The sequence below is a fragment of the Hirundo rustica genome, chromosome 6, assembly GCF_015227805.2.
Source record: "Hirundo rustica isolate bHirRus1 chromosome 6, bHirRus1.pri.v3, whole genome shotgun sequence".
Taxonomy (NCBI): domain Eukaryota; kingdom Metazoa; phylum Chordata; class Aves; order Passeriformes; family Hirundinidae; genus Hirundo; species Hirundo rustica.
In genome coordinates, this window is record NC_053455.1 from 2,416,587 (window position 1) to 2,444,531 (window position 27,945).

The window sequence follows — 27,945 nt, forward strand, 5'->3', positions numbered from 1 at the left end:
GAGAGGAGGAGGAGGAGGAAGTCGGGGCTGAGCCGCTTCCTGTAGGCAGCGGGATGAGCGCAGACAAAGCTGGGTGGGGACTCGCCGCTCGGGGCTGCTGCTGACCACCCTCCTCCTCCTCCTCCTCCTCCTGCGGCCGCATCCCTCCGGCCCTCCCTCTTCCACCATCCATCCATCCCTCCATCCATCCATCCCAGCGTCCGTCCGTCCGTCCGTCCATCCATCCATCCATCCCTCCGTCCGCCTGTCCGTCCCACCGCCCGCCTGCCCCGCGGGGACCGGGGCACCGCCGCCCGCTTCCAGGTACCGGGCACGGGGTGGGGAGCGGGGCTGGGGGCACTGGGGGCACTGGGAAGGCTGGCACTGGGAGCACTGGGAGCACTGGGAGCACTGGGAGCACTGGGAGCACTGGGATCGCTGGCGCAGGTGGGGCTGGGCGGGGCGGTCCCCACCGCCGCTGTCACCGACCCCCGTGGGGACCGAGCCGCTCCCAAATCGGCAGCGAATCCCCCCCAAATCCCCCCGAATCCTCCCGAATCCCGCAGTGCCCGCATCCCAGGGGCTCGGGGGGCGATGGGGGTCCCGCCCCGCCGGGAAGGTGCCTCGTACGGGGAGCTCAGTCTCGCAACAAAGGTTGGATTTAGAGGGTTTGATCCTCCTTAATCAGCTGATTTGCCATCGCAGGCGAGGCTTTCGCCGCGGATGAATGAGACGTAGTGTTCTTTCTTTCCCGATTTTTTTTTTTTTTTCGCCCTGGTTTTGTTTTAAATCACGGGAAGGAAGGAACGGGGAGACTTTCCCAACCCCAAAATCCCTGCAGCAGCCTCGGCTTGAGATCAACCCCAGCCTGGCTTGGAAGGATTTGGGGGTGATGTCCGTGCAGGTCCATCCTGCCGTCCCTACAGCACTGCCCCTCCTCCGACATTTTTCTATCCAAAATCCCTATTTTCTCCAGCAGTGCTTTGGATTCCCGGGAAAAATCTCCAGGAAGATGAGCTCAAGGATAACTGGTCCAGGGCTCGCTGGCCCCGGTGGGAGGGAGGAATCCAGCAAAAAAAAAAAAAAACCAAAAACCTGACAGATGGAAGATTTGGAATAGATATTAGGAGGAAATTCCTGGCTCTGAGGGTGGCGAGGCCCTGGCACAGGTTTCCCAAAGAAGCTGCCCCAAATCCCTGGAATTGTTCCAGGCCAGGTTGGACAGGGCTTGGAGCAGCCCGGGATAGTGGAAGGTGTGGATGGCAGGGAGTGGAACGGGAAGGGCTGTAAGGACCCTTCCAACCCATGTCAGTGATTCCACCATCCTCGCCTCCTCGGTGGAAAATGATTTATATTTAAGGAGAATCCCGACGCGCAGCGATGCCCCCTCATTAATCAATCACTGATGAGCTGCTAATGAACTTAGAGCGCGGCAGGCGGAGGGCAGTGGCTGGGAGCAGCAGTGATCTGATCTGCCTGTTCCTGCTGCTGGCTCCGGGTTCTTTCTTTCCCAGTTTCCCCCTGCCCTCCCGAATTGCTCTCGATCCATCTCCTCCCCGGCGATCCCGTGCTCCTCGCTCCTGGAAAAGGGGCTGGGGCCGTGTGGATGGGCGGCAGCAGCTCAATCCATCCCCTGGCTGCAGGCTGCGGCCGGGCACCGAGGATTTTTTTCCTTCTAACTGGATTTCCCTGGATGCAACTGGAGCGTGCGATTTTAATCCCCTTCCCTACCATATGGCCGCTGGCTGGGTTGAAATATGACTCAATTAATTATTGCCAGGAAAGCCCTGGGGCCAAGCCTTTCTCCGGGAGGAGGGTTGGAGGTGCTCCCGGGGTTCTCATAAGGGTTTTCCTCACACTTCGCTGTGGGATTCAGGGGTGTGGCTCAGCCCCATCCTGCCCCAGCTTCTATCCTGGCCCTACAAGGCCGGGCAGCGCCCCAGCTGCTCCTTGGCACCACTTTTGGGGCTTTTTCAGGCCTTTCCAGCCTCGAAGGAGGAGGCAGGGACGCTGCTTGATGCAACGGGCTGCTCGCCTGGCAGCCTCGGCATCACCTGGAGAGCGACCGGAGGCAGCCTCGCCCCCCAGAATTGGGATATTCCCAGCTCGGGAGGGCCCGTGGTGCTCACACGGTGCCTGCACGTGCCCGTCCCCTCTCCCAGATTCCCAGCTTCGCTCCCCGTGGATAACGCACCAGCACGAAGGATCTCATGGGGTTTCTCTCCTCGCAGCCGTGAGGTGGCGGCTCCGTGGGGCACATTTTGGATCTGGGGGAGACGATAACTGAGGCTGCTTCGTGGCGTGGGGGCTCTCAAGACCCTAGAGGGATTTTCATGGATTGATGGCTGCGAGCCGGTGAAGAAGCTCTATAACTGTTATTATTATTATTGATATTAATCCTGTTATCAATCCCCAAGCCCCCCTGCTGCGTTACCACCCCACGCCGAGTGGCGAACGCAATAAAAAGGCAATTTTCCCGGGGTGCGCAGTGCCATCCCACCCGGCAGCCGCTGGAATTCCAGGGGCTCCTGAATCCCGGTGAGTCACGGAAGGAGGACGGGCAGGCGCCGGCGCTGGCTGTTTCCATAGTGATTAGGGCTGGAGAGACGGAGCTGGAGCCCCACGGACCCCCCGTGTCCCCAAAAAGCGCTGCCCGGGGGCGGCTGTCCCGCTCCATCCCGCACATCCCAGCCGGGATGCTCCAGGCGGGACAGGGGCGGTGCCAGCCGGGACCGCGGGGCTGCTCCCTCCCGCTGGATTGTCCCGTTTTGGGCTGGGATTTAGGGAAAACACCGGTTTTGGGCACGAGTGGCATCAATTCTCAGCGTGGCCTCTCCAAAGGTCTCACTCCTGTGCCCGGAGCGGGATGGGAAAGCTGGATGGGAAAGCGGGATGTGTCCATGCGTGTTCACAGCCAGCAGGGAAGCAGGAGGAACGAGCTGAGATATTAGGTTGGATTTTCAGTTTTTCTCGCTTTTCAGGCTCTTTTCTCGCTGTTCTCCCTCTCTGAGCTCTTTGTGGGGAGGAGGGATGAGGGCAAAGGCAGCAGGAGATGGGGGCCCATTCCATGGAAAAGGACGTAGGTGCATCCTGATCCACTGGCCAGGGAATTTTTTGCACAGTTTTATTCCCCGCTCACTTCCAGCCCAGCTTTCCATGTTCATTTTTCTTTCCAGGCCCCACATTCCTGGTGCAAACCCCCCAAACCCACTCCCTTTGGAGCACAGGAGTGGCCTTGTCCACCCAAAATCCTGGAGGGAATATCCAGGGGGTCTCCTGGCCCTGGTGGTCGTGGGGAAGCTCGGGATGGCTGCAGGGACAGCGCCTGTGGCTCCTGGCTCTCCGCACGAGCTCCGTGCAGAGGCAGGTCTGAGCTGAGGACGGGATCCAGCTGCCAGGAGAACGTGGATTTGGCTCCGTGGAGAAGCCAGGCTTGCTCCAAACCCCATCCAGAGCGGCTGGGATGGTGTTGGTGGGGTGTGGATGCCGGATCAGGGCAGTGATTGATTGATTAATTAATGATGCCGTTGATTAGAGATGCGCCGGGGAATCGTGGCGCTTGGCGGGCGGGGAGGCAGCTGGAGGCAGGGTCAGGGGATCACGGAATCACAGTGTGCCTTGGCTTGGAAGGGATCTAAGAGAACATCTGGGATGGGAAAAGACAAAGCTGTGCTGAGGCTGGAGTCTAAAATCGGGAATTACGGACTCCAAGCATCGGGATCAGCGGGAATTAAAATCCCTTCTGAAATGACACTAGACCAAGCCTTGAAAAATCAGCACCTTGCAGCTGAGGCACCCTGGATAATTCCTGGGAAGCAGCTGCACCAGGACCTCCTCATCCTCCCAAACACAATCAGTTTTCACCTTATCTCGTCCTTCCCTGGCATTTCGCTCGGGAAAAGGAGTTCGCTCGTCAGGAGTTTCCTCCCCCTGTTGTCTGCCATCATCATCCTCGTTAGAACGCGGGTTAATTAGTTTATCCAAGGGAAGCTCCGGAGTGGCTGGATCCTGGTTGGAATTCTCTGCTGTGGGTGATGCTCTCAGGCAGATTCCAGATTCTCAGGCCCTGAGCTGAGCTGCAGGTTGGTTATTCCAGGGGTGCTGCTGTGCTTCCCCAAGCGCTGCTCCCCGGAGCTGGATAAGCTCCTTCAGCTGAGCTGGGCTCTCAGTTTAACAGGTTTATCTTCCTGCCCTCTCTCGCTCTCCCGAGGGAAGGAAAGTCGGCTCTGTCCATCCCGTGGCGCTCCCCAGGAACAGCTTTCCTGCCTGGAAAAGTCCTGGATGAGCAGCTGCACGAGGGGTCTGTGCAGGAAGGGGCCACCATGCCCAAGCCTTGGAGCTCTTCAGGGATCCGTGCTCCTTCCTGAGATCCCTCCAAAGGGGAAAAAACCTTGGCAGAGCACGGGATATTGGAACTCCCGGGTGTTCCCGGTTTCAGCATCCTTCCTCCTGCTGCATCCTCTGCGCAGGGGGAGAGATCCCGGCCCCAAAGCCTGGCTGCTTCCTGAAGCCTCGAGCTGCCTGTGCCCATCCCTGCAGCGGGGACATCGCTGCCGTGGGGACATCGGTGCCCTGTGCTGCCACCAGCGCCTCTGTGCAGAGGCACAATCCTCATTCTGGCACATTCTCCGGGTAAATCCGTGCTGAGGATCCCGCTCCTCCCTCTCCTCCTGCACCTGCCTGAGAGCTGGGAGAGCTGGAGCCCCGGTGTCCCCAAGGCTGGCACCTCCAGGAGAAGGATGACACTGCCGGGGTGGGTCCATGCGCTAATTACGGTCGTTATGGTGGGATCGTTTGGTGCTGTCTCTGTGCTGCTGTGCCAGGAAACTTCAGGCTTTAAATCGTGGAAGTGTTTAGGTTGGAAAAGCCCTCTGAAATCTTCGAGTCCAGCCATTCCCACCCGTGTCCCCAAGCGCCACATCCACAGGGCTTTTAAACCCCCCCAAGGGTGGGGACTCCACCCTGGGCGGAGTGTGCCGGTGCCTGAAATCCCTGTGCAATTTTGGCCAATTCCCCTTTCAATCGTTTGTTTTCCCGATGAACAGACGCGGTGCTGAGCCCCTGCAGCCAGGGAAAAGCCACCATCCCTGGGGACAGGCAGAGTGTCCCTGTGCAGGGCCTGTGGGGATGAGGAGCAGCCGTGTTTTCTCTCCTGTTCTCACCTGAGCTGTGTCCCAGAGGAGAGAGCAGGGCCTGGGTGAAGTTCAGGAATATTTAACCTGTTGCAGCATCCCCCTGGGAATGGCTCAGGGAGCACCGCCGGGCGTCCAACAATCACAGTTCCCTTCAGGGGAATGCTGAAGGGATGCTGGAAGGGTTCTTCGGGCTTCAGTCGTCTCAAAATCCTCCCCGAAGCTGTGAATTCCTGTGCAGGAACTGTGGGTTTGGGGGGGAGCTGTGTTTTGGGGTCGTTTTGGGTAAGGAAGCAGCGGCTGTCGGCTGATGTGAGATGCTCGGCGTGGATTTGACTCCTCTTTGGTTCTGCTGTGGAGCAGGTGCAGGGAAGGCAGGGAGGGAGGATGAGGAAGGTGTTGGGAGTCAGGAGTGGCAGGAAAATGTCTTCACGATCCCACTGTCACCAGGGGACACCAGGACAGTGCCAGCATGTGATGTTTGTCATCGTTTGGGCTTTGTAGCCAAAGCTCCTCTGCACATAAACCTTGGGAGAAACAGGCAGGGCTTGGTCTGAGCCTCCTGAGGATGGGAAAAGTTCTCAGTGCCCAGAGTGAGTCCAGAGGAGACCATGGAGCTGCTCCAAGGGCTGGAGCCCCTCTGCTCTGGAGCCAGGCTGGGAGAGCTGGGAATGTTCACCTGGAGAGGAGAAGAATCCAGGGAGAGCTCAGAGCTCCTGGCAGGGCCTGAAGAGGCTCCAGGAGAGCTGCAGAGGGACTGGGGACAAGGGATGGAGGGACAGGACACAGGGAATGGCTTCCAGTGCCAGAGGGCAGGGATGGATGGGAGACTGGGGAGGAATCTCTGCTCTCACCCATCACTCAGGGCACATCAGAGCTGTCCCCGTGGCTGTGGTACGACGCCATGAGGGTCCAGCTGTCCCCAGGGTGTCCTACAGGAACATGGCCAGGTCTTCTCCATGCTCCAGGCCTTCTCCACGTTCCTTCTCAGGCACTTCCTTTGCTGGCTCTGCAGCAGTTTGGGGTTTGTAGTTGTGCACCAGCCATCACAACCCACCGGAACCTCTTCTAATTCACCTCCAGGCTTCCAGAGCAGCTCTGATCCAGCCGGAAAACGCCCAAGCGGAGGTTTCCCACCTTGGGAACATTGACGGGGGCTGGTGGATTCCACAGCTTTGTGTAGAACTTTGGCAAGGGGGCAAGGACATGGTGGGGACAGAGCCCCCAGTGTGACCCTGGGGACAGCTTTAGGTGTTGGGAAAGGCTTTGGGTTCAACTCTTGAAATCTGCCTGCGCTGCATCCCTGGGATTTTTAATCTCCTGGAGACGTGGTGGTGCTTGGCAGGGCCGGCCCCATCAAAATCCCTTGCATTATTTATCAGCTGATTTAATAGAATTGCTCGGCCTCACATCCTTGCTCAGGGATTTGTATCCGCCCCTGGTGCTTCCCTCTCTCCCACTTAATGCCAGAGGCGGAGGGGGGGAGAATTCTCCCTCCTCCTTCCTCCCTCCACACGGTGAATAAAAACAGGGAATAAAGGGAATAAAAAGATTATTTTAACGCAGCGAGCCAGGCTCAAGGAGAGGTGTAAGCAGCAAACAAGGGAGGTGCTGATTATTGGTTTTTTAAGCTGAAAATCTAAGCCCTGTGGAAGCGTTTCTGTGAAATGATGTGAAAGTTAGGCTGGTTTGGAACCTACATCCTGCCTGGACCGGAGAGCCCCCAAAGAACGGCTGCTTCCAGTGTGACTTTACAGCTCAGGAAGAATATAGGAAATATAGAATATAGAAATATATTAAAATATAGGAAAGTATAGAAAAATATAGAAATATATAGAAAAAATAGAAATATATAGAAAAAATTAGAAAAAATAGAAAAAATTAGAAAAAATTAGAAAAAATAGAAAAAATTAGAAAAAATTAGAAAAAATAGAAAAAATTAGAAAAAATATATAGAAAAATATATAGAAAATATAGTTCCCCAGTAGCAGGTAGGCAGGAAAAGGCATTTAACCCTGGGGAAGGCAGCTCGTGGAGCGTTTCCAGAAGGATTAAAACTCTGTGAATGGACACGGAGGGGGATAAATGGAGCACGTGAGGGATCCGTGCACGGGCAGGGAGGGAACCCAGCCGTCTCGTGCTGCCTGATCCAGGCATTGCAGCCTTGCAGGCTTTACAGTTTCTCACCCTTTTATTCTTTTCTTGTTTTGTTTTGTTTTTCCATGTCAGTTTGGACACCGCCCGGCTTCTCCCGTCGCCCGCGTAACCCCGGCGTGCGCTGAGCGCGCGTCACCCCACAGCCGGGATGGAGGGGGAAAGCTGGGCAGGAAGCGTGGCAGGGATGCTCTGCCAGGGGTCCTGGGGGGAAAACGGGCTGGTTTCAGGGATTTTGGGGCTCTGTAGGGAAGGTGAGGCGGAGTACGTGGAGGTCAGTAAGCGGTGAGGACGGAGACAGGCCAGGGAGCGGCTCTGAGCGGGGCAGACAGGCCAGGGAGCGGCTCTGAGGGGAGCAGACAGGCCAGGGAGCGGCTCTGAGGGGAGCAGACAGGCCGGGGAGCGGCTCTGAGGGGAGCAGACAGGCCGGGGAGCGGCTCTGAGGGGAGCAGACAGGCCAGGGAGCGGCTCTGAGCGGGGCAGACAGGCCGGGGAGCGGCTCTGAGGGGAGCACACAGGCCGGGGAGCGGCTCTGAGCGGGGCAGACAGGCCGGGGGAGCGGCTCTGAGCGGGGCAGACAGGCCGGGGAGCGGCTCTGAGCGGGGCAGACAGGCCGGGGGGAGCGGCTCTGAGCGGGGGCAGACAGGCCGGGGAGCGACTCTGAGCGGGCAGCAGACAGGCCGGGGAGCGGCTCTGAGTGGGGCAGACAGGCCGGGGGAGCGGCTCTGAGCGGGGCAGACAGCCGGGGAGTGGCTCTGGAGCGGGGCAGACAGGCCGGGGAGCGGCTCTGAGCGGGGCAGACAGGCCGGGGAGCGGCTCTGAGCGGGGCAGACAGGCCGGGGAGCGGCTCTGAGGGGAGGCAGACAGGCCGGGGGAGCGGCTCTGAGCGGGGCAGACAGGCCGGGGGAGCGGCTCTGAGGGGAGCAGACAGGCCGGGGGGGAGGCGGCTCTGATGGGGGCAGACAGGCCGGGGAGCGGCTCTGATGGGGGCAGACAGGCCGGGGAGCGGCTCTGAGCGGGGCAGACAGGCCGGGGAGCGGCTCTGAGCGGGGCAGACAGGCCGGGGAGCGGCTCTGAGCGGGGCAGACAGGCCGGGGAGCGGCTCTGAGCGGGGCAGACAGGCCGGGAGCGGCTCTGAGCGGGGGCAGACAGGCCGGGGAGTGGCTCTGAGCGGGGCAGACAGGCCGGGGAGCGGCTCTGAGCGGGGCCAGACAGGCCGGGGGAGCGGCTCTGAGCGGGGCAGACAGGCCGGGGAGCGGCTCTGAGGGGGGGCAGACAGGCCGGGGAGCGGCTCTGAGCGGGGCAGACAGGCCGGGGAGCGGCTCTGAGCGGGGCAGACAGGCCGGGGAGCGGCTCTGAGCGGGGCAGACAGGCCGGGGAGCGGCTCTGAGCGGGCAGACAGGCCGGGGAGCGGCTCTGAGCGGGGCAGACAGGCCGGGGAGCGGCTCTGAGCGGGGCAGACAGGCCGGGGAGCGGCTCTGAGCGGGGCAGACAGGCCGGGGAGCGGCTCTGAGGGGAGCAGACAGGCCGGGGAGCGGCTCTGAGCGGGGCAGACAGGCCGGGGAGCGGCTCTGAGCGGGGCAGACAGGCCGGGGAGCGGCTCTGAGCGGGGCAGACAGGCCGGGGGAGCGGCTCTGAGCGGGGCAGACAGGCCGGGGGAGCGGCTCTGAGCGGGGCAGACAGGCCGGGGAGCGGCTCTGAGCGGGGCAGACAGGCCGGGGGAGCGGCTCTGAGCGGGGCAGACAGGCCGGGGAGCGGCTCTGAGCGGGGCAGACAGGCCGGGGAGCGGCTCTGAGCGGGGCAGACAGGCCGGGGAGCGGCTCTGAGCGGGGCAGACAGGCCGGGGAGCGGCTCTGAGCGGGGCAGACAGGCCGGGGAGCGGCTCTGAGCGGGGCAGACAGGCCGGGGAGCGGCTCTGAGCGGGGCAGACAGGCCGGGGAGCGGCTCTGAGTGGGGCACACAGGCCGGGGAGCGGCTCTGAGCGGGGCAGACAGGCCGGGGAGCGGCTCTGAGCGGGGCAGACAGGCCGGGGAGCGGCTCTGAGCGGGGCAGACAGGCCAGGCAGCGGCTCTGAGCGGGGCAGCTTCCCTCTGAGGGAGCGAAAGGCCAATTTTGCTGTTCTACAGGAGCAGCGTGGTCAGGGGAAAGAAAAAATAAACGTAGGTGGGTCGTACCTGGAGCAAAGAGAAGCTGCTGAGCGCACCTGGCCCAGTTCTGCCGGGCTGGCCGTGCCCTCCTCTCCTCCTTCCCGGGGAAGGGCCCAGGCGTCCTGGGGGCCTCCATGGAGCAGGGCCTACTTTAGCCTGGAATGCAGCAGGGCACAGGGGAGACACACAGGCAGCAGCGGGGCACGGAGTTAAATTTAATCGGGATAATATTGGGTCAGCTCGGCGACCGAGCGGGGAGCGGCAGCGCCAACAACCTACTTCTGCCGGTGCGCCCAAATAACCCAGTTTGAGCTCTGCCAGGGCTCCTGCCCTGCCTCCATCCCTGCCCTTATCGCCGTGGGCTTGGAGAGCCCCCCTCCTCTCACACAGCCTCAGCTTTGCCGGGCTGGGAAATGTCAGAGCCGGCACAAGCTACAGGAAATTCCTTTTCAAAAGTTATCAATTGTGGAAATACAGAATGCACAGGGATTTTTTATTTTTTTTTTCAGTTTGTGCCCCCCTCCTTTTTTTTGCTTTTTTCCCACCCCCCCCGTCTTTATTTCTCTTTTCCTCCCTCTCCATTTAAACCCTTTTCCCCCTCTCCTTTTCCTCTTTTTTTCCCCCCTCAGAAACCTGCTAAACCCTCCCCCATGCCATGTGGCCCTCAGCAGATGCTTTACTCACTTCACGGCTGCCTCAGGGATGTGAAACCCTCGCAGCCCCAAAGATAACGGGGCTTTACCCCACAACCCACGCCTAAAACACACCAAATCCCCCCCAAAATTGTCACAGAACTGCCATCTACTATTGGAGTAGTAGCTCTGAAGGCACCAGCTCTGGGTGCTGTGAAAAACCTGGAAAAGAATCCCTGAATGGTTTGGGTTGGAGGAGACCTGGAAATCATCCAGTCCCACCCCCTGCCATGGACAGTTCCTAGCTCCAAACCCTGTCCAGCCTGGCCTTGAACACTTCCAAGGATGGAAAGAAAATTAATACCAAAAAATAAAAAAGGTAAAAAAAAAAATTCCAAGCTTTGTTCCTTCCATGGCAAGAGAAATACCAGGCAGCAGCCCTGGGAATTCTGTCTGCACTCTCAGCTAGGCTTTGACCTGTTTGCTGTATTTGAAGCTTGAAATAGAGCCTTATGAGTAATGTGGTTCAGGTGCTTATCACCAATTAATTAATTCTTTTGCACGGTGGATACCTAATTAAAGCAGTCTCAGGTAACTCCTGTGGGGGGGGGGTCAAATTAATGGGGCTGCTTAATGGGGTTGTTTCTCTGCTGATGTGACTTGTTGGGTGATTCCCAGAGGCTGGGAAGGGTCATTGGGCTCCCTGTGTGTGGTACTTAAAATAAAATTCTAATGAAGGTTTGATCAGGGTGAAATCATCGGAGGATGATTTCTCATCACGAGGATTTCTGCAGCCCAAGGCTTTGCCTGATGCAGGAAGTGGGGTTTTTTTGGGGGAAAAAAAAGGTGAGGCTCTAGCCAAACAAACAAACAAACAAACAAACAAACAACAACAAAAAAAGGAGGGATTTGGGGTTTATTTGAGCTGAAAAGTGATTTGCAGAGGAGTGGGCCCAGCAACCGTGGCAAAATCAGCATTCTCCTTCCCAATTCCTGTGGTCACAGGGAGGGTGCCCCTAAAACAAAACCTTTTAACCAAATCAAGGCAATGTCTTGTCCCAATTCTTCCGGGGTGGCTGTGTCCCCACAGCCCCAGTGAGCAGGGCTTGGTAAATCATGGAATCACTTAGGTTGGAGAAGATCCCTGAGGTTGTGGAGTTGAACCATTCCCCAGCCTTGGATTTGGGGTGATTTGTGTGAGGCTCGGGGTGGGTTTGTCCCTTTCCAAATCCTCTTGAAAATGTGGTGTTGGCACAGCCAAATACCCAAATCCTCCTGGAAATGCGATGCTGGGAGAAACAACTCCATTTGCAGCTCTCCCTTCATCTTCCCTTCCCTTTCAAATCCTCGTTTCCCATCTTCCCATCGAGATCTTTACCTTGACCCTGGCCAGTACTTAAGAGCAGGATGTTAAAAACTGAAACCCAGGACTGGATATGCTAATTAATGTGAAATAATAGCACTTGGCTGCTTCCTTTAATTAAAGGTCAGGAGTTCAGAGCTGGATGAGCAGATAAGGAAGGAATTCCTGACTGGGAGGGCGGTGAGGCCTTGGCACAGGGTGCCCAGAGGAGCTGTGGATGCCCAATCCCTGGAAAAGTTCAGTGCCAGGCTGGGATAGAGGAAGGTGTCCCTGCCCATGGCAGGGGCTGGAATGGGCTGAGCTTTAGGGTTTTTTCCAAGCCAGACCAGTCTGGAGTTCTGTGATCTGCGTGCTGCAGATACTCTGACCCATGTGGTTGTGGGGAATTTCTGAAGCTGTGTGTTCTCCTCTCCTCCGCCCCTGTGCTGCAGCAGCCCCCAGCCTCCCAGCGACCTCCGGCTGCTGTTTAACATTTTATTAAACCTTAAAAACCCCCCAGAAAACCCCATTAAACATGAAGGCGTGTTCATTTTCGGTGAAGCGCAGCGTGGCAGGGCTGAGCCCTGGTGGAGAGCAGGGGGCTGGAGCTGGGGTGACAGGATGTGTGTGTGCCCTTATCCGTCCTGCTGGCGTGTCACAGCGTGTGACAGGCCCCTTCCCTTCTGTGCCACAGCGGGAGGAGATGCCAACCGCGCTCCCCAGGATCTGGGAATCCTTATGCCCTGATATTTGGGCATGTTTATTCCCCCAGATTTGGATATACTTATTCCTCAGGATTTGGGCATCTTTATTTTCCAGTATTTGAGCATCCTTAATCCCTGATATCTGGGCATCCTTATTCCCTGGTATTCGGGCATCCTTATTCCCTGGTATTTGAGCATCCTTATTCCCTGGTATTTGGGCATCCTTATTCCCTGGTATTTGGGCATCCTTATTCCCTGGTATTTGAGCATCCTTATTCCCTGGTATTTGAGCATCCTTATTCCCTGATATTTGGGCATCCTTATTCCTCAGGATTTGGGCATCCTTATTCCTCAGGATTTGGGCATCCTTATTCCTCAGGATTTGAGTAACCTTATCCTTCAGTACTTGGACATTCTTATTCCTCAGATTTTGGACATCCTTGTTCCCAAGTATTTGGGCATCCTCATTTCCCATATCTGGGAATCTGTATTTCCCTCTGTATGGGCTTTCTCATCCCTCAGGATCTGGGCATCCTTGTTCCCTGGTATTTGAGCAGCCCTGAATTCTCCAGTATTTGGGCATTTTTATTTCCCAGTATTCAGACATCCTTGTCCCTCAGAATTTGGGCTTTCTCATTCCCCAATTATCTTGGAATCCTTATTTCCCTCTTTGTGGGCATCCTTGTTCCTCTGTGTTTGGGTATCCCTGAATTCCCCAGTGTTTGGCCATCCTTATTCCTCAATATCTGGGCATTCTTGTCCCCCAAGAATGTGGGAATTCTTTTTTTCCCTCTTTACAGGCATCCTTATTCCTCACTCCTTGGGCATCGTTATTCCCCAGGCATCTGGAAATTCCTTATTTGCCCTTCATGTGGGCATTTGTGTTCCTCGATATTTGGGCGTCTTTGAATTACCCAGCAGCTGGGCATTCCTCAATATTTGGGCATCCTTCTTCCCTGGTATTTGGGCATCCTCATTCCCCAGTGCTCGGCCAAGGCGAGGGAACACCCAGAGCCGGATCTGCTCCCACCCCTGGGATTATCCCTTGTGTGCACCAACGCTTTTCCCCCAAAAACCAACCCTAGAGCAGGCTGGGGGTTTGCTCAACTACCGGTGCATTCCCTGGTGGCATTCCCATGGTTCTGGACCCTTTTTCCAACCCTGGAGCAGGTCTGTGCTCCCTCCCAGTGGCACTGGGATGGAGAGAGCCGAAATCCTGTAGGAATGGCGGCAGGAGGGACCAGAGCAGATGTCCCAGGCTGCCGGTCCTTCACCTGAACAATCATTTTTTTAAAAAATAAACCACAAAAACCCTAAAAAACAAAACAAGGAAGTGGAGTTTGGTTCCTGTTTGAGCCGTTAGGGGCCTGAGAGAAGACAAAACAACAGCTGAGGTTCCCACGGCACGGGATGCCCACGGGGCAGGGACCGCTCCAGGGAAAAGGAACACAGCAGGAACGCGAGGCCTGAGCCTCCTGACTCCATCTGGGCTCCAGTCGTGGTCAGCTCTGGCACACAAGGTGGGTGAAGGGCACATCCCACCTCTGACAGGGCCGATCCCAGCGCTGAGCTCTTCCTTGAAAACAAAATTCGGGGAAGAGATAAATACGCTTCGCCTCGCCTCGGTAATTCCCATCCTCGGGAATGCCCTAGGCCGGGTTGGACGGGGCTTGGAGCAGCCTGGGATGGTGGAAGGTGTTCCTGCCCGTGGCAGGGGGTGGCACTGGATGAGGTTTGAGGTCCCTTCCAAATCCTGGGATCAGTAACTGGGGCTGGGACGCGTCTCTCCCGTTTGGCAGGAGGGCTGGGATGCTGCCGGGATAACGAAGCTGTTCCCATGGAAACAGCCTCGTGGTTGGGTTTTTTTTTTCCCCCCACTCTGTCTTCTTTCAGTTTATTTATTTATTTCTCTGACCTGCAAGCTGCTTGCCAGGCATTTAAACGCCCTTTTGGACCGCTGGATAAAAAAAATGGCTGGGAAAGGGAATAAAATCCCCGTGGAGAGGGGCTGGGAGCTGTGGCTGGAACCACCACTCGGGATTAAGGTTTTCTTTGCCCCAGGGAAGCTCACAGGCACAGATTGAGCTCAGACCATGTTGTTTCCATAAGGAAAGAGTGAAACCTGTGGAATTTGGGTGTATTAAGGCTCCTTTCCCAGCCAAGTCTGTAACTCCTGTTGGGATCGATGAGACCGTCCCATCTCCCACCCGCCCCTGGAAAACGTGGCTCTGCTATTTTCTGGTTTGCCCGTTGTATTTTTATAATTTTCTGGATATATTTAGCAAATTCTTCTTTTTTTTTTTTTTTTTTTTTTTTTCGGCTGAGCCACCTATTTTTAGCCGTGGCTTTTAGCAAAAGCCACAAGATGCCTGGCAAAGGCATCCAGCCCCTCACAAGGGATTCCGGAACACCGGCCGTGTTCCCAGTTATCCCCCCTGGATGCTGCATCCTGGCTGGTTTGGGGGAGGAAGAGGCAGTTTTTGGGAGAACCTGCTGGTCTCAGTGGGGATGTAGCGAGCTGGGCTGGGCTCAGCTCTTGGAAAGCGCTGGGACAAGGAGAAATCCCAGCGTGCGTGAGATTTGGGACGAATTTCTCCATTGTAATACCCAGCGTGGAACCTTTTCTGGACCAAAAAAACCCACCCCTTTTCTGACCCAAACCCACCCTTTTCTGACCAAAAAAGCTCTCTTTTCTGAAGCCAACCCCCCCTGGGTGATGCCTGCCTGGTGGGAACGACCCTGATCCCTGCTGTCCCCAAAATCCTGCCTGTCCCAGCGGGGTTCACCCACTTGGCCGTAACTGAGTGGAAAATGCTGCTGCATCAGGGATGGAAAATATGACTTTTTTTTTTTTTTTTTAAAGTAAGGCTGCTGCTTTCATCCCAAAAAGGAGCTGTTTTTCGGGGTGGGCGATTCTGCTTTCGGTTTTTGCGGCGAGGGAGCGGAGAGGTTTCGGCCTGGCCAATGTCAGCACTTTTCTGTTTCACTCCTGCTTTTCCTTTTGGTTCGGAGGGGAAGGATGGGTTTTATGGGACGCAGAGGGAAAAAAAAAACCCTCGCAGGGAGGTGAAAAAAAAAAAGTCTGGAAAATTGAGTGGTGGGATCATTCAGGTTAGAAAAGCCCTCTGAGGTCGTTCCCCCACTGAGCCATGCCCCCGAGTGCCACATCCACGTGGATTTTAAATCCCTCCAGTCGCTGGGCTGCCAATTCCAGTGCCTCTTCCTGCCTATTCCAATTCCTGCTGGCAGGAGAGGATGTGTTCCCTCTAAAACTGGAAGTTTGAAACCACAGTTGGATGGGCAAAGGCCTCAGACCCCGGGAGACGCAGGAGGTTTCTCGTGGAAGCCGTGAAATTTCACTCAGGGCCTGTTGGCATCTCCAGGAAAGTCAGGAATTCCTTTCCAGGGATGTTTCCCGGGGTTTGTGCTGCCTTTGGACAGTGACAGACCCAGCCCAGTGCAGAATGTGTAATGGCAGCGCCTATTTAGTGTAATTAAATTAATCACCCTTAAAACTCATAGAATTGTGGATTGGTTTGGGTTGGAAGGGATCTTGGGGCTCGTCTCATTCCACCCCTGCCATGGGCAGCGACACCTTCCACTATCCCAGGTTGCTCCAAGCTCCATCCAACCTGGCCTTGGACACTTCCAGGGACGGGAAAATGCCATTTTTTTTAACATTTAGGAAAATTCCAATCTCTGCCCACGCCGACCTCGAGCTAAAACCCAGCTAAAAGAGCAAAAAAAACCTCCTGGAGGTGGCTGAGCTCCGATTCCATGGGTTTGGAGCTGGAGCCGGTGACGGATCCAGCCCCAGGCGCACGGATTCCAGGATCCTCTCCGCTCCACGGCCTCTCAGCTCAGCTCTGCGCAGAGCAGGCAGCAGCTGGTGCTGACGAGGAGCTGCCAAACGAAGCTTAATTACTCCTGCGAGCAGAGCTGGCGGCTCTGGGGTGCCAGAGCCCCACAGGAGCCCAGCTGGGGTGGGGGGAACGGGATGGCAGCTTGGCAGGAGGGCTCAGCATCAAGAAATGCTCCTTTTGCCGTGCCTGGTTTCGGGCTGGATGCGCCTTTTGGGCTGGAAACGCGTCCAGGAATGTGGCTGGGATGGAGGAGGCAGGGAGAGCGCTTTGAACCCCAATTGTTGGAGCCCAGGGCATTCCTTTGGTTGCCCTGGAGGGTCAGGGACCTGGGCAGGGGGGTCTGGGACCCCAGCCCAGAGCCCAGAGCTCAGAGAGACACTGGCTTTGATCCCAGTCCATGGGAAAAACTTCCTACACTGAGAGAGGGTTTACAGGCCACAGGAGTGTGAAAAATAGTAGTTTAGCTTATCACAGAATGAGAAAATAATAGTTTTAGGTTTCTAGCATTGAAGTGAATGGGGACAAGATGGAGAATTTGGGGCGTTGTCTCCTTCTCCTTCTCCTTCTCCTTCCCTCACTCCATTGCTGCATTGACGTGGCACAAAGTAGTTAGTGAGGATTGGGTCAGAGTAAAGATGACCTTTTTAGTAATAGTGATAGACATTGGTGAGAAATAGTAAACAAGAAATACGTAGCAATTAGTATAAAAGATAAAGACAGCCCAGCTCAAGGGGAGATGGGAGGAATCCATGCAGCTGCGAACATCTTGTCGGACTCCGAGAAAATTGTAAGATAAGAAACAATAAACGAAATATGCAACATTGAAAAATCTAAACCTGAGAACTCCGTCTCTTTCTTCGGCTCGGCTCGGAGCTGTGAAGGGGGGCAAAGACCCTGAAACCACCTCAATGTTGGGGTAAGCCCCCGACACCCAGTCTCATCCCGTCAAGGTTCACATTCATTGCTCCGCATCACGGACAAAAGATGAGGATTTCGGGGACGCTGGGATGAGCAGAGCCGCCCTCACGGCTGCATCAGGGATCGGGGACGGGCCTCGCCGTCTCCCTGCCTAAATCCCAGTTTTTGGCGCCTGTTTCGGGTGGGCGCTGCCGGTGACAGGAAGAAAAAAAAAAGCCATTCAAATCCATCAAAGGCTCTTCATTCAGCAGGCAGCGACAAAGGAGGTGGTTTCTTGGAGCTTAAGGGCCAAACTAGCAAAAATCAGCGAAATTTTCCTGTCCAGACGTTTATTGCCGGCATTTTATCATGGAATTTGAGGTTGGAAGGGATCTTAAAGCCCATCCCACTCCACCCCCTGCCATGGTAGGGACACCTTCCACCATCCCAGGTTGCTCCAAGCCCTGTCCAGCCTGGATTTGGAGACTTTTGTGGGAAACCTGTGCCAGGGTCTCCCCACGCTCACAGGGAAGAGTTTTAAGCCAAGCCAAGCTGCTGGAGCATCCTCATCTCCTCCAACCCCCGGCTCCTCTTTACTCATTGCAGTCAACCAAACAACACCCCAGGAAATATCCTCAGATCCAAGGAAAAATGCCAAAACAGGCATCCGGGTTTTTTTTCTCTGGAATTCATCCCAGCTTTTCCTTATTTTTTTCCCCATTTTTTTTCCTGGATTTCCCCCCCCATTTTCCCCCCAGTTTTTGCAGTTTCTTCACCATTTTCCATTGTTTTTTTTTTTTTTTTTTTTCCCCCGGAATTCATCACAGATTTTCCCTGTGTTTTTCTCCATTTTTTTCCTCAATTTTTCCCCATTTCCCCCCCAATTTATGACACTTTTTTGCCTTTTTTCCCCCCATTTTCTGACTGTTTTCTGCTGCTTTTTCACCATTTCTTCACCATTTCCCATCAGATCTTTTCGTATATTTTTTTTTTTCCCTCTGGAATTCATCACAGATTTTCACTCTTTTTTTTTTTTTTTTTTTTTCCTTTTTCCTTTCCCCCCCCCGCCATTTTCTGCTGTTTTTTCCCCATTTCTTTGCTGATTTCCATCCGAACTTTTCTGGGACTTTTCTCCCAAAATCGATCCCAGATTTTCCCCATTTTCCCCCCATTTCCCCCCTTTTTTCCCCCCCAATTTTTGCCATTTTTTTTCCCACCATTTTTTCGTCTTTTCTTCACTGTTTTCTATTGGATCTTTTCTGGGACTTTCCCCCTGGAATTCATCCCAGATATTCCCCTTTTTTTTCCCCATTTTTCCCGTGAGTGTTCCCTATTTTCCCCTTTTTTTTGCTGTTTTTTTGCTGGGGTTTTTTTTGCCATTTTCCACTGTTTTTTCATCATTTCTTCACCATTTTCCATTGGATTTTTTTCTGGGATTTTCCCCCCAGAATTAATCCCAGATTTTCCCCATTTTTTCCCGCATTTCCCCCTTGAGTTTTCCCCATTCCCCCCCCCCAATTTTGCCATAATTTTGCTGGTTTTTTGCCCTTTTTTTTGCCATTTTCCGCCATTTTTTCGCCATTTCTTCGACGTTTTCCGTCGGACCTTTTCTGGGATTTTTTTTTTCCCCTGGAATCGATCCCAGATTTTTTCACAGGAACACTGATTCTGGCAGGTGATGCTCAGGTTCCCCCTTGCCCATCAGGCATTTCTGGGCCGGGCTCCCCTCAGGCACTGATGGAGGACAAGAGAAATATTTGATCGTGGCGTTTAGAGGGAATTTCATTTTCCAGGCATTTTATTTCCCGGCAGTGACATCCCTCCCTGGGATGGGACCTGCCAGAGCCAGGATCGGAGATGTGCTGGATGCAGAGAACCTGCCTGACCCCGTTTGGGGGATCTGAGCATTCCCAGGCCGGTGGGGTGATGGATACGGCTCACTGAGGAGCGTTATCCCGATCAACCTCCAGCAGAGCTCAGCTCCTGGCCTTGGGCAGCAAAATCCCGAGTGGTGGAAGCTAAAAACCCGCCCGATATTTCCTGCTCTTCCCATTATCGCAGGGCTGCTCTCACGCTTTCCTGTTTGAAACCAGAGGAGTTTCATGGCGCTCCCAGGGGAATCCAGGCAGTGCCTTAATTCCCTCACTTAATGTGTGCCTGGATAATGGGATTCCTGCCTCGGAGCCCACGGGTTAATGAGTCCTTCCTCATTATTTTCATGCTAATGATGTTGAACTCGGCCAGGACATGGATATTGTCTCTTTTGGGCTCTGCACTGTAATTACAACTCGGGGCCTTGCCGGGTTGTTTCGATATTTGCCTGTTGTGGGTTGTTCGCTGTGTGTGGGAAGGGTTGAATTTGTTTAAAGGGATGCAGAGAGCTGCAGAGGGATTTTGGAAAAGGATCTGGAGTGACAGGACACGGGGAATGGCTTCCACTGCCAGAGGGCAGGGATGGATGGGATTTTGGGAAGGAATATGAGGGTCAGGAGGCCCTGGCACAGGGTGCCCAGAGCAGCTGCGGCTGCCCCTGGATCCCTGGCAGTGTCCAAGGCCAGGCTGGACAGAGCTTGGAGCAGTCTGGAATAAGGGATCCATCTCTCTGCGATCAATCCAATCCAAACAAACAAAAAAAAAAACCAACATGGAATTTTGGGGTTGCTCCTGGTGCTCCCACACCTCCCTGGGGGCACGGTGGGCTCTCCTCTCTCTGGGATTTAAAAGCTGCTTTTGTGGCTGCCCTGCTGGAGCTGTTTTGCCGGGCTGGGACATTCCCCAGCTCACTCTGAGGTGTCACCTGCTGCCTTTTTGCTGTTGTTATTCGCGGCGCAGGAAACGCCCCAAGTTTCCCCAGGGGTGGAAATGCTCTAAACCCATGGCTGGCCCCAAACTGGCTCTCGTTTCTGCTCGAAGCACCCTCAGAGTGGCTGAGGGCGTGGTGGCTCCTGGGAGGCTCCCCTGAGTTACCCCAGAGTCCCCAGCGCTGTCCCAGCAGGTCTGTGCTCACAGGTGGCCCCTCCCAGCAGGGTCCCACCCTTCCTCACCTCATTTTTGGGGCTGTTTCCCCCATTTTGGCCTCCCTAGGGCTGGCTGTAGTAAGACAAGGCGGGGTTTCCCTGCAGGAGGGTGGCAGCAGGGGTGGGGCGTGCGGAATGGAATTGTTTGAAGGATCGGGGCTGTGAGAGCCTCAGGGATGCTCCCAGCAGCGCTCCCTGCTCCCGCGGATGTTACCCTGGTTTTTCTGAGTTTCTTTATTAGCCTTTTGATTTTCCTAGATGGAGTCAGATCTTTTAGTTACTGTAGAATATTAGAGCAGTTTTTCTACCTTTCCCCACAGAAGTAATATAAACAAATCCTTTGTTTTTCATTCTCTGTCCTTTGTTTGCATATTTCTAACCTGAAAACAACTGTAACTGACAATTGGTCTGGCCACTGAGGCTGAGGGGTGGAAACCCCAAAAAGCCAATCTTCTGCTAGACCCAAAAATGCATAAAAGTAAAAGAATAAACAAAGGGCTCTCTTCTCTCCGCTCTTTCAGCTGGGAGCTGGATCAGAAGAACCTCTGCGAAAATCTCTTGTCTGCGTGTGATTGCTCTGTGTGTCTCGGTGACACGCGGATCCTGAGCACGGGGTGGCTGAAGTCCCTCAAGTGCTTCCCCGCCACTGGAGCAGCTCCTTCGCACGGGAGGGCGCGACGCGGAGTTGTTTGGGTTGGAAGAGCCCTCAGCGCCGCCGATCCCACCGGCGGCCCGCGTCCCCGAGCGCCGCACCCACGCGCTTCTGGAACGTTCCCGGGGGTGTCGTTTGCTGCCTTTGGAAAGGTCTCTGGCACCTCCACGTCAGGCAGCGGCGGCGGCTGGGCTGAACCTGCACCGGCTTTCCCGGCTGCCGTGCCACAACCAGGCGCGTTCCAGGGAGAGGAAAAGTGTCACCGAGACACACAGAGCAGTCACACGCAGACAAGGGATTTTGGCAGAGGTCCTTCCGATCCAGCTCCCAGCTGAGAGAGTGGAGAGAAGAGACCCCTTTGTTTATTTCTTACTTTTTATACATTTGTGGGTCCAGCAGAAGATTGGCTTTTTGGGGTTTCCACCCCTCAACCTCAGTGGCCAGACCAATTGTCAGTTACAATTGTTTTCAGGTTAGAAATATGCAAACAAAGGGCAGAGAATGAAAAGCAAAGGATTTGTTTATGCTACATCTGTGGGAAAAGGTAGAAAACTGCTCTAATATTCTACAGTAACTAAAAGATCTGACTCCATTTATGAAATTCAAAAAGGCCTTAAAAAATCTCAGAAAAACCAGGGTAACAGAAAAGCAGGAGGAGACGAGCTCTGCTGCTCCAAGCCTTCGACAGCCACCAAAAAGAAAAATAAAAGTGGGGAGAAGTGAGATGAGATGAGATGAGATGAGATGAGAGGAGATAAACCCACAGTGAAATGATCGATGGGCTGAGCCGAACCTGCAGCGACAGCACTGAGGGGAGCAGATCCAGCCAGGAGCCGGGGCTGGAGCATTTTGGCAGCATTCCCCAGGAGATGCTCCTTCCACCCCAGCACGGCAGAGAGTTAAATCCGTGCCCTGTCCCCCTGCATCCTCCAGCCCTGCCAGCAGCCCTGGGCTACTCGCCCGCTGCCTGAAACCTCTTCCTGTGCTGAAAACCTCGCTGAATGCAAACAAACCACAAAAAAAAAAAAAAAAAAAAAGTCACTGGGGGCTGGGCGCAGGAGGAACCTGGCGATGTGGCACCCGGTGTTTGCGAGGGGCCTCTGGGGTCCCTGCTGCCAGAAATGATGTTCCCGTGGGGCTGAGTTTTGTTTTCTGTTCTCTTTGTTTGAAGGCGGTGAAGGGCCGAGAGGAGCGGAGCTTCCCTTAGAGGCGCAAATCACCGGAGAGATCGGCTCCTGGTAAAGAACAGCCCGTCCTTGTGCTCCCCTCCTCATCCTCAAACCCCGCTGGCCCTGGCAGGACTCCTCCAATTGATGCCTTCTAGAAATCCCTCTCTCCAAACACTCTAAACCCCCTAAGATGAGCTTGAGCTTGAGCTTGAGCGTGCCCTCACCTTTTCCTTAAAACACCGCAATTCCCTTATTTTTGGGCTTGCCCCATCGCCCAGGGGTCTCGCTGCGCCCTGCTGTTGCAGGAAACCCTGAAAAAAATCCCCACATTTTGGAGCTGTCGGGCAGGAGAGCTGCTGGAGAACGCTTGCTGCTGGAGGAGCTGGATGCCGGGATTCTGCTGCCTCTGCCAGAGCTCGCTGCTGGTAGAAGGTGCCGGAAAAACATCCGGGATCCAGCCTGGCATGGCTTTAATGAGCATCCCCCGCCTGCCTGGGGTAGAAACCTCCAGAAGCAGGAAGCTCCAGCATCCTGTTTAGCGTCTCAACGTGCAAATTGGCAGCAGGGACAAAGGCAGGGAGGCCAAGGGCCGCTGGACACACGCTGGGGCTGGATGATGGGCAGGGAATGAGTCTGGCGCAGAAATCCTGATTTTTTATTTTATTTTATTTTTTTTTTTTTGGGTCGCTGTTGATGGAGCAGCGAGCACCAGAGCGCAGCTCAGCCGCGATCCCGCTGCTGCTGTCACCAAAGCGGTGTCCCCGCCCTGGGGACGCCGCCGGCACCGTGGTGGGCGTGAAAAAACGCCCATCTCTTGTTTTAACATTTTGAAAGCTTAGTAGTGAATAAAATGGTTATAAAAACGGAATTAGAGTAATAAAAAATTGGACAATTAGGGTTAGGACAAAACGAGACAATTAAAACAAAGTTACAGACGGCCGGGTGCCTTCCCGAGCAAAAAGCTCTGAAGAAGGACCCCCGTTAACAAAGGATTATCTCTTAAAAGCAATAGCCCGTTGAATATTCATGAATTTCATACATGATGCGTAAATTCCATTCAAAGAAAGAATTTTCCCTGGTCAGTGTCACTTTTTTTTCCTTTAATCTCTGCGGCGTCTTCAGGGCTGAGCGAGGCAGGAGAAGCTGGTCTCTTCTGATGAGGAAGTAGTAAATTCTTTTTCTCTGAAAGATTTACATTTTCCTGGATATAAAAACTACATGTCTATATAAAAACCACATTTGAACCGCAAAACTACATTTACCATACTATCAAAATATTGATATTTTACTAATTACTAATCAGTACAACATAATACATACAGCACATGCCTTGCGGAGAGCCGTGTAACATGCACTTTTCACTGTGGGCTTCTCCCACCCTCAGCCCCTCATTCCGGTGGCTCTAACCCGTCCTTTGGGGGTTTGCAGGGCTGGGAGCAGCCCCGCAGCTGATCCCGGTGTGTTCCCGCCCGCAGCCCGTCCCCGGGAGCGCTCCTGGCCCGCCCATGGCTAGCAACAACACTGCTAGCATAGCGCAAGCCCGCAAGCTGGTGGAGCAGCTGAAGATGGAGGCCAACATCGACAGGATAAAGGTGGGGATCCTCGGGAGCTGCCTCTGGGGTGCTGCCCGGAGCTCGTGGAGGGAGCTGGGATGTGGGGCCGGGGGGGGATGCTCTTATTTTAAGTGATGCTGGCGGCTGAAGGCAGTGGGAGATGGGATCGTAGAATCCGGGAGCGGTTTGGGTTGGGGGGGACCTCAAAGCTCATCTCATTCCGTCCTCCTGCCAGGGACACCTTCCACTGTCCCAGGCTGCTCCAAGCCCCATCCAGCCTGGCCTTGGACACTGCCAGGGGTGAGAGGCAGCTGGAAGCATCACCCTGTGAGGTGGTGGGAAGGAGTGACAGCCCCCAAGGCACCTCAGCTCCTTGCCAAGAGCTGAAATCCAAGGAGAGAAGTGCTCCAGGGCTGGGATGAGCTCTGGTGGCTTGGGAGCTGCTGGGATAAAGAGCCAGGTTGGTGGGTGAGGGTGGGAAATGCCGCTGTGGATGCTCCTGCCAAGGGATGTGTGGGAGAGCCAGCAGGGATGCTCCAGCCAGTCCTTGTCAGGTGAAGAATGGGGATGGGGGAAGGCTGGGAAGGCTGGGAATGGGAATACAGGCTGAACAGAGCAGCTCAGAGCCCGGAGGTGAAGAAGCAGCCCAGAAGCAGCCCAGAAGCAGCCCCAGCAGGGACGAGCTGCCGCGCCGGCGGGCGAGCTCTCCCCTCAGATCTGCTGTTCCCTGCCCAGGGATGCTGCTGGCCCTTCCCTGCTGCTGGCACCTCTCCAGGTGGGAGGGATGTGCCCAGCTCAGCCTGTCCCTGACACAGGGCTCCTCCTTTTGCAGGTGTCCAAAGCAGCAGCAGACCTGATGGCGTACTGCGAAGCCCACGCCAAGGAGGACCCGCTATTGACCCCCGTCCCGGCCTCAGAAAACCCCTTTAGAGAGAAGAAGTTCTTCTGCGTGATCCTGTAAACCCTGGAGGAGCCTGACGGGCACTCAGGCCACCCTGAACACTGGTGTAGAGTTTTTAGGAACGGGGACGACCTGCTGGTCCGCAGAATTTAAACAAAAATAAGTTAGAAAAAAAAAGCAAAACAAAACAAACCCACGGCCTGGAAGCTACAGAGATGTGCATGTTTAAAGAACCCGGCCACCCTTGGGGGAATCAGATGATCCGCATTGCGAGGCAAAAGATCTGAAGTCTGTAGAGTTGCCTAGAAAGAGAAACAAACAAACAAACAAACAAACAAACAAACAAACAAACAAAACCCATGTAAAGGATAAATCCGTGTCACTTTTCCGCTCACGCAATTGTTGGGTTGTTCCGTACTTAGAGCACCAGGGCGGTGCTGAGCAAAGTCAGCTGCTGAGGATGTGCATAACCTTCTCGGAATGATGCTGTTGGTTTCTCTCCAAGCTGACGCTTTTGATTTGTCAGATAACAATAGCGGCAGGTTAGGTGGCTGTGCTGTTACTCGGTGTTTGGTCTCGTGCTTTTTCATTTCTGGCTGTAGTGTAGCAGGGGGTGGGTCCGGGGGGGGACACCGGCAGCTCCGTGTCCCCAGAAAACCCCGCTTCCTTGTTTTTTTGGTTTTTTTTTTTTACCATTCTCTCGGTGGTTAGCTTTGGTTCTGCGAGTAGAAGTGGTTCCTGTGTCGTGCTTGGTGCTTCCCAGCCCCGTGATGAGCATTCAGTGGTAGTTGCATGAGAGTTTCAATTCCGTTCATCCGCTCCAGACTTTTCTTTTCCAGCGTTTGGCACCACGTGCTGGTGGAAGAAGCCGTAGGGAGGAAGCAGAGGTGATTCTGAGAATGAAGGGAGCTCCTGAGATGCCTTAGACGTGCCTGAAATGCCTCCTGCCGCAGGGTGCAGGGCGAGCCAGAAAATCCGAAAATCAAAGCCGACCGCTTCTTTCCGGGTCTTTCCTTTCTCCGACACCTCTGTGCCTCTGCCCTCCTCGCTTGGTCCTGCGCTTTTCCCTGTTCCTGGTGGCTCTTCCTTCCCTTGGGGCTGGTCTGGAATGTTGCTGGGGTGTTGTTCAGTGCTGGGATGCTGCTCCAGGGTGGGATACAGCCCCGTGGTGGGATGCTGCTCCTCCATGGAATGCTGCTCCTCCATGAGAGGATACAGTCCCATGGTGGGATGCTGCTCCATGGAATGCTGTTCCACCACAGGATGCTGCTCCTCCATGGAATGCTGATCCATGACAGGATATAGCCTCATGGTGGGATGCTGCTCCTCCATGGAATGCTGCTCCTCCATGGAATGCTGCTCCTCCATGAGAGGATACAGTCCCATGGTGGGATGCTGCTCCATGGAATGCTGTTCCACCACAAGATGCTGCTCCGTGGTGGGATACAGCCCTGTGGTGGGATGCTGCCCCTCCATGGAATGCTGCTCCATGGTGGAATGCTGCTCCATGGTGGAATGCTGCTCCATGACGGGATACAGCCCCGTGGTGGGATGCTGCCCCTCCATGGAATGCTGCTCCATGGTGGAATGCTGCTCCATGGTGGAATGCTGCTCCGTGACGGGATACAGCCCCATGGTGGGATGCTGCCCCTCCATGGAATGCTGCTCCATGGTGGAATGCTGCTCCATGACGGGATACAGCCCCGTGGTGGGATGCTGCCCCTCCATGGAATGCGGCTCCATGGTGGAATGCTGCTCCGTGACGGGATACAGCCCCGTGGTGGGATGCTGCTCCTCCGTGGAACGCTGCTCCTCCATGGAATGCCGCTCCATGGTTGGATGCTACTCCAAAATGGGATGCTGCTCTACCCTGGGATGCTGCTCCTCCATGGAATGCTGCTCCATGGTGGAATGCAGCCCCATGGTGGGATGCTACTCCAAAATGGGATGCTGTCCCACCGTGGGATGCAGTCCCACCCTGGGATGCAGTCCCACCCTGGGATGCTGTTCCATGCTGGGATGCTGTTCCACGCTGGGATGCAGTCCCACCATGGGATGCTGTTCCACGCTGGGATGCAGTCCCACCATGGGATGCTGTTCCACGCTGGGATGCTGTCCTAATATGGGATGCTGTCCCAGCATGGAATGCAGTCCCACCCTGGGATGCAGTCCCACCCTGGGATGCTGTCCCGCCCTGGGATGCTGTCCCACCATGGAATGCCGCCTCACGTTGGGATGTTTCTGCCCCTTCCTGCCCCCTCCTCTCCCGTTCCCGCTGCCCCCTCACCCCGTTGGGAAGGGCCGGGGCAGCAGCCCTGGGAGCCGTGGGGCCGCCCCTTCCTGGAGGTGCCCGATTCCCTGTTTACACACCGCCTGGGCTCTGTTCCAGGCTGGGGAGTTATCCCCAGGTCTGCTTCACCTGCTCCCAGCTCCTGGGGGACGCACGCCACCGTTTTGGGCTCCTCCTTGGGTCCATCCTTCTGTGGGTGTGGCTTGTCTCTCCTTTCTGCTGCTAAACACCTCCTGGCTTCCCCCTGCTCGTCCATCCTCCTGGGAAACCTCGGGAATCGTCACCTTGGGAATCGTAACGTGGGGATTTACGTACAAAATGTCACAAAGGGGCTCGGGGGTCTGCGGTGACCCCGCTGAACCTGTTCTGAATCAGGTGTGAGCTTAAAAAAAAAAAATCCCTGTGGATCTGGGAGGGCAAAAGTCTTTAGGTACTTTTTGGTAACTCTTTCTAGCCCATGAAAAAAAAAAAAAAAAAAAAAAGTGCTTTTTTGGTTTTTCTACCTTTTCATACTCTTTTTCTAGCTCTTCTACAGAAAAGGCCAGTTCTTCTCACACTGGACTCCAAACTTTTGGCACCTGGGAGTGTTTATAAGCCACGAGTAGCCTAGATGGTCCCAGCCCCCCCCGGCTAATTCCTCCAATTTTGATCTTTTTTACAACAGCTCCCGTAGTTTTAGGATGAAGGACGGATGAAGTGGTTTGCTCTGCAGCTGGTTTCACTCTTGGTTTTACCAGGCAGAGATGTAAAAACCCCATCCCGAGTTTTATCTTTTCTTTTTAATCTGGTTTGTTGTCACAGAGAGTGAAGCGCAGCCGGCCTGACCCGGGGCTCCCACCCCCTCCCACCCCTTCTTCAAACGCTGTCACAAAAGTGGTTTGTAACAATTTTTCTAACGTCCTGCCTGTTTTACAACTGGAATTCTTAATAACTCAGACGACGAAATAAACCTGCATGAACGCGGGGGAAGCGGGGAGGGGCGGGGGGAGGTTTTGAATTAACCCCAAAAGTACTCATTGAAGGTGTTTTACGTCGCTGGGCTTGATTTTCCGTCTGGTCGTGGTGTTCCCGTTGGTGTGCTGCCAGGTATTTTCACCCCAGTATTTCTATTTACACAGATCTGCCTTTGTTAGCCAAGCAGAGATCGCCTGCCAAGGTTGTTTCCCTTCCTCACAACCAAAAAAAATCCCACCCATCCCTCCATCCCCGTGCTGGATTTCCAGTCTCAAATGACATTCTGCTACCCCCAGGCTTTTATAGAGAAAAAAAAAATTAATATCTGGAGTACTGGAAATAAGACTTTTATTGTCTGCAAACGTTGCTGGTGGCAAGCCTGCCCGCGGGCTGCCACCCTGCCAGCAGCAGGATTTTGGGGAGGGGGCGGTTGTAGGCGAAAGCCGGTCGTGGTGTAGCGCATCCCCATCCCATGTGGTCTGTGTACTCGTTGGAAATAAACTTTTGGATTTGTTTCAAGCCTTTGGAGGTGCTGCTCCGTGCCTGCGGGGAGGTGGGA

At 54.9% G+C, this 27,945-nt stretch overlaps 1 protein-coding gene across 2 annotated transcripts; it reads left to right on the forward strand.

The window, feature by feature from the left end:
- Positions 1 to 26: 26 nt before the first annotated feature.
- GNG2 (G protein subunit gamma 2) lies at positions 27 to 27,905 on the forward strand. Of its 2 annotated transcripts, none has more exons than XM_040068381.2 (4): positions 27 to 303; positions 21,691 to 21,757; positions 23,117 to 23,280; positions 24,074 to 27,905. In XM_040068381.2, the coding sequence occupies exons 3-4, from the start codon at positions 23,194 to 23,196 to the stop codon at positions 24,200 to 24,202; spliced, it is 216 nt and encodes a 71-aa protein (XP_039924315.1). In that variant the 5' UTR covers positions 27 to 303; positions 21,691 to 21,757; positions 23,117 to 23,193; the 3' UTR covers positions 24,203 to 27,905. The 2 variants fall into 2 exon arrangements, with proteins under 2 accessions (XP_039924315.1, XP_039924314.1); XM_040068380.2 differs by having other exon boundaries at positions 28 to 303; positions 23,164 to 23,280.
- The last annotated feature ends 40 nt before the right edge of the window (positions 27,906 to 27,945 follow it).

What these genes read in the sequence shown, in the direction of transcription:
- GNG2 (XM_040068381.2), top strand. Translation starts at nt 23,194, where the DNA reads ATGGCTAGCAACAACACTGCTAGCATAGCGCAAGCCCGCAAGCTGGTG. An exon ending in CCAACATCGACAGGATAAAG is followed by an intron (nt 23,281 to 24,073) that starts GTGGGGATCCTC and finishes CTCCTTTTGCAG; the next exon opens with GTGTCCAAAGCAGCAGCAGA.